This window comes from Odocoileus virginianus, chromosome 5 (genome assembly GCF_023699985.2).
Source record: "Odocoileus virginianus isolate 20LAN1187 ecotype Illinois chromosome 5, Ovbor_1.2, whole genome shotgun sequence".
In the NCBI taxonomy this organism is placed as follows: Eukaryota; Metazoa; Chordata; class Mammalia; order Artiodactyla; family Cervidae; genus Odocoileus; species Odocoileus virginianus.
The window spans coordinates 37,694,669-37,700,668 of record NC_069678.1 but is presented as its reverse complement, the minus strand read 5'-3'; the positions used below and the strand labels follow the sequence as shown (position 1 = coordinate 37,700,668).

General features: G+C 40.9%; 1 protein-coding gene across 3 annotated transcripts in view; it reads right to left on the bottom strand.

Annotated features, from left to right (window-relative positions):
- The window catches only part of LOC110151941 (guanylate-binding protein 7-like), a 31,198-nt gene continuing 25,198 nt past the window's right edge, over positions 1-6,000 (bottom strand). Inside the window, exons 9-12 of one of the 3 annotated variants that reach the window (XM_020915412.2) lie at positions 5,528-5,630; positions 5,021-5,214; positions 1,260-1,464; positions 1-269 (exon numbers count right to left, since the gene is read on the bottom strand). In XM_020915412.2, the coding sequence (XP_020771071.2) occupies positions 1,285-1,464; positions 5,021-5,214; positions 5,528-5,630 (477 nt within the window). In that variant the 3' untranslated portion in view covers positions 1-269; positions 1,260-1,284. Of the gene's footprint in view, positions 270-384; positions 1,465-1,742; positions 2,853-5,020; positions 5,215-5,527; positions 5,631-6,000 lie in introns of those variants that run through there. The other 2 variants (XM_020915410.2, XM_070467805.1) reach the window with 2 other exon arrangements.

The following is a 6,000-nucleotide window of genomic DNA, read 5'->3' as shown; positions in this document are numbered from 1 at the left end:
TGATGGAGCAGAGGTATTTTATTGGCAGAAGTGCAGGCTTATATATCTTTAGTAAGATGATTACTCAGCTATTACACAGGATGAAATTTTATGTGTATGGATAGTCTAATACATGGATAGTCTAATATGGATAGTCTAATACATACAAGGTCACTGACGCTGAAAAGAGTCACTGAAGGGAGTTACTGAAAGGAATCCAAGCAAATACCGTTTCTCATGATCTCAGTCCTGAGAGCTGCATGCAGGTCTACTCGTTCTCGGAATAGGAACTGATAAGGAACAGAGAATTTATGAGAAACAGCACATAGGAATCCTCCTGTTAAACACTCCCTGACAAGTATATTCACATATTGATTATGGTTTAAATCAGTAGTGCAACTTACACACTTTCTGCATCTTTATTTATTTATTTATTTAGCTTATGATACATCTTGGAGATTTTCTCACATTACCACAAATAGAGTTTACCTTTTCATTTTAGTGATATAGGGCTTTCCTGTGTAATTGTGTCTCAGGATTTACCTCACTAGTATGTGATCCGGGGACTTTAAAGATGTTTCCAGTCTTGGAATTACAACAATCCTTCAATAAATGTACCACCATACATTCCCTATTCAGCTTGGGAACATAAATGTTTAAGATAAATCCCTAAGTGAGAATTTGCTGTATCAACAGCATTTGCATTTAAATTTTGGTATACATCTATATCAATCGGCAGTCTTCCTAGCAAATATCATGCTGCCAATTTCCTGTAACCCTTGCCAGGCCAGGGTCCTCTCAAAACTATATTTCTTGGCCCCTGAGAGGTGACACAGTTATCTCCTAATTATACTTTGCATATCTTTTATAATCAGTAAAGGTAAACATTTTTAATTATCTTCTTACATGTTTACCCATTTAAAAAATGTGGTCGTTACCCTTTCCTTGCTGATTTATGAGGGCTTGTTAGATCGAGCCTAAAGAAACTCTCTCCATGTCTATATCATAGGTGACTGTTCCTTCTTTTATGCTTTGCTTAAAACTTTGCTATGAATCAATCCTTATCTTTTAACTCATTTTCCATTCCTTTAAATAGACCAAGTCAATCAAAATTATTTAGATATTTGGATATCAGGCCCAGATTCTTTGATAATAACTTCGTATTTTTAAACTTTTCTTGATTGAAACTACTGTGATATATACTTCAAGAATCAGCCACCCTTACATGAAGTTTTTTTTCATGTACTTAACAGAAATTGTCAGTTCATTTAACAACTCACCTGAGATTCATCATATCTATATACGTTAAAAAAATCTAGGCCGTGAGAACGCTAACGACGTAAAGCTGATTCCTGCAAGAATGCTTAAAATTTCAAGGAGCTTATCGTTTTTAGTTCTTTCTATTTCCTTTTGTAGTTGAAGTATCTGAATATGTAATTCATTGGCTTTCCTTTCAAATCCTTCAGTAAGCAGTTGTTTTTGCATCTGTAAAAAGAAGACAGTGCCCTGTTGAAAATATCCAACTATCAGAACTTCATATCTAACAACTACAGGAGCTCAGCACCTGTGTCTGTTTCTATATGGCCTTAGATGCTTTTTGATGAGTTTGTCCAATATTTCTAAAGGTTTGGATGTGGCTGGGTAGATAGAGTATTCATAGTTTATAGCTTCCCAGGATTGACCTATACCAGTGACCCCAAACTTTTAGGCACCAGGAACCAACTTTGTGAAAGACAATATTTCCACAGACCAGAATAGGGGGGTTTCAGAATGATTCAAGCGTATTGTATTTATTTGCACACTACTCCTATTTTTATAACATCATGATATATAATGAAAATAATTACACAACTTACTATAAAGCAGAATCAGAGGGAGCCCTGAGTTTGTTTTCCTGCAACTAGATGGTTGCATCTGAGGGGATGGGAGACAGTGATGTCTGAAATATGTTGCTTATGTCCAGTCTACTAGGCAATCTCATTTCAGTTGCTGTTACCGCAAAAAACCCTGCTTCATAAAGACAGGATGTTGAAATGGAGGCAGGCTTTTCAGTGCTTTTGTTGCAACCTCAGGATATTTCACTTTGACTTGGATCCGGAAAGTATTTGACATTTGAAGCTGTCTCAAACATACTTTTAAGGCCACTGTCATTTGGGATTGCATGCAAATTCATCCTCTTCTAACACGGATAAGGTTGATTCCTTTGGTTTATTCACAAATGGGTCTCAGATCCTTTCCTTTCCAGTTTTAGGAGTCTTTTGTGTTTGGGAAGTGATGTTCAAACTGTTGTGAAAGCTGAAATAGGTGTTCACACACCAGTTGGGAGAAAGAAGGCCCTGGCTCAGTCTTTTTCAAAATCTCTGCTAATGTTTGAAACATGTCAAAAATCCCAGTGTTTACTCATCATCCGCATACTTACAGTTTGACTTTGAATGCAGCCATTTTATCTGCTGACTTGAACACAGTTGTCATTCTCTCATGAAGTTGACAGACTGAGTTTCAATATGTCACACAAGTAAGCAAGTTTGGGTCACAACCCATTCTGTGTCACTGAAACGTGCTGCCAGTGGTGACTGTTTTTATGAAAGGAACCTCTGGAGCGGCTCTCTTAACTCAAAACCTCTGGCCAGTGACCTACCTTTAGAAAGCTATCCCACTTTTGTGTATAAGAGGAGATGTGTGTGCTCTTCATCTGTTTCCTCACAGAGCTGGGCAAACAGACATGAGTTAAGGGCAGATACTTTAATGTGGTTGACTATTTTAATCATATCGTGCAAAATGTTGTCACATTCAGGTGACAGTTTTCATCTAGCCAGCATTTCTCTAAGGATAACACAGTGCGTAGACTCACATTCAGAAGCGAGCTCTTTGACCTGAATAGTGAAACAAGAAAGCCTTTCAGTCATGGCAGCCTCTCTGTCCGTGCACATACCAACACAAATGCCCAATTCAGGTGTCCTGATATGTAATCATTCAAAGACTTGAATAGTTCTGTGGTTGTGGTGTTGGTTGGCAACAAAACTACACATAACATAACCTCATGCACATCCTCTGAAAAATAGATTCCTCAAAAACAAGATTGTTGCTTTGTTGTCAACATTCATAGACTCGTCAGCCTGGATTGCATACCACCGTGACTCATTAACCTCTGACCATTGTGCCTCAATGTCCTCTGCTATTTCATCAATTCATCTAGTTATAGTGCTAGCTGAAAGAGGAGCACATGCCACCTTCTGAACTGCAGCCTCTCCTAAAAGTTCCTGACAAACATCCTTGGCAGTTGGCAGGATCAACTCTTCACCAACTCTTCTTAGCGCTAGTATGTGGTTAGCCACTAAGAACGATGCTTTCAGTGCAGACACGTTTGATGAAGTGGTGGCCTTCAATGATTGTTTCCGTTCCTCTTGTTCACATTTTTTCCTTTTGAAAAACTCCTAAAGCTTGTCCTTTAATGCAGAAGGCTTGGTTCCTATGTGGCAAATCAGTTTTGAAGGTTTCATGGCTTCAGTGTGTAGCTGGTCACTACATACTACGCAAAGTGTGTTGGAGAATATGAACCACCTATTGCAATGAACCTGTAATTTAAGTAGGACTTTTGGTATTTTCTTTTAAATGAAACTTTCATTTTGTTGGCAGTCCTAGAGTCTTCTGCTCTCTCATCATTGGGTCTTCCCCTCTTTTCAAAGAAGCTCTCCAGTGACATTTTTTTTTTAACTTATTTTAGCTAGGCTTAGCTTGTGAGCTCACCAAAACTGTGCTTGAGACTAGTGATCAGTGTGGAAAAGAGGCGGGGACAGAAGTGGTAAATAAAATAATCAGTGGGCCATCTATGGACTAAAATAAGTGTTGGATTCTTACTTGAAACCTGCCACCAGATGTATAATTGAAGTACATCAACTCACTTGCCAGTGTAGAACCTGTCACTAGATGCAGCTTAATTGTCACTTGCCACTCACTAATAGGGTTTTGGTATGAGTCTGCCAATTGATTTATGATGGCTCTGTGCAGTCAAACCTCTCTGCTAATGATAATCTGAATTTGCAGTCACTCCCAAGCATCACAGCCTTAGCTCCAACTCAGATCATCAGGCATTAGATTCTCATAAGGAACATGCAACCTAGATCCCTTGCATGCACAGTTCACAGTAGGGTTCAGGCTCCTCTGAGAATCTGATGCTGCCACTGATCTGACAGGAGGCAGAGTTCAGGCAGTAATGCGAGTGGTGGGGAGTGGCTGTGAATACAGATGAGGCTTTCCTCACTTGCTTGCTCACCACTCACCTCCTGCTGGGTGGCCCAGCTGCTAACAGGCCACAGACTGCTACCAGTCTGTGCCTGTGGGCTGGGAACCCAAGTTCTACACCATCTCCCTGGGCAGGGAGGATCTGTGCCTCAGGCAGGACTTAAAACTATACCAGTAATGTGTTCCAGCCCTAAGAATGCACTCAGAGGGAATGTAGGTGAATTCTGAATATTTCTCAGTTCCCCTGAGATAGAATGACCACAACTTGTGTCACAAATAATGAGATCTGCTGACCCTCTTTAGGACACTGACTATCAAACTCCAGGTTTGAACAAAGAGTACATTTACTCTAGGTATGTAAAATGAATCAGGCAGATCTGGAAACAAATGTAGCAAATTTTAGAGCTTTCAGCATCCATATATCATACCAGGCACAATCTGATACCTTCAGGAGCAGACAGAACTATTCCAGGTCTCTGATGGTTGTACCAAAAATTCAAACGCCTCTAAGGCCGAAGTGGTATTCATGGTGGGGCAAATAGGACACTGTAACCACCACAAACAGCAGTTCAGGAGCCCAGGCCGTGTTACTTTCCCTTCCAAACCCTAACACTACAGAAAGTGCTGGGTCTTGCAGAGGTGAGTCTTCAGCATGATCCACATCTCTTTGATATTTACATGAAACATATGTCTTTGGATTTCTCTCTGGGATCTGACTTAAGGTTGAAGTTCTATCCCTTTATTATTGAGAAACTAGCATTTTGTCCATCAGACTCTGCCCATGCTCAACTAGACTTACCTTCAGCTTGTGCTCCAACACGGCTTCCTGCTCTCTTAGAAGGTTTTCTCTTTCCATCATGAACTTCTCTTTCAGTTGGGCTACATGTTCCTTGTGGCTTCTCTCTTGGGCCTCCATTTTTTGCTTCTCATCATTCAGTTTCTGTGTTAGCAGATCCTGTTTCATCTCTGCTTCTTGTCTCTTGGTACGTTCCTCTGTTTCACAAGAGTTTTAAAGAAATAGCAGTTATGCTGAGCTGTACCGTCCTGGGCTCAAAGACTAAAATGACATTAAATTGGTGGGAAGGAGTCTGACTGTTCTTGCTACCACATCAGACAACCTGCTTCAGCATATGATGTAGAAGCCCTGACTGGATGTACATACAACCCAAACTCCTCTGGTTATTTCCACATGTAGCAGAGAGGTTCCATAGAAGAAGAGGATGCTCTGGTTCCAAGAAGTGTTTGCTCTCACACCTGCCAAAGGGCAGCACAGGAACCCCTCTGAGAGCTCAGTCCTCCCCTGTACCTGCCATGGCCTTGTCCGCATCAGTGAGGGCCTGGTCTGCCTGCAGGATGGCTGCCTCTTCTCCTGCCTGTGACTGCAGGAAGCTCTGGAGGACCTGGTTTGCCTGAGGAAACAACAAGAAGCAAGGACTCATCAGGCAGCAAAGATGTAGTGTCTCGCTATGGAAATTATTGTTCAGTAAACCTACAGATTGGACCCTATAAGTTCTTCACCCTTCTTGGGACCCCACAGTGGTTAAATACCCTGTAATAATGTGCAGTTGTACAAACACTAATCCTCTACTGCTTGCACCTGTAGTCTCTGCACATTGTTTTTCTTCTAATGCTCATCTCCTCTTTCTTTATTAGGATATCATTTACTGACACTCCAGCTTGTGGCTTTTACCTCCTCTTCCAGGAAGCATTCTTAAGCTTTATTCTGAGTTCTGAATGGTTTCCAAGAACCTAACAGCTGTCCTGTAAGCACTAATATTT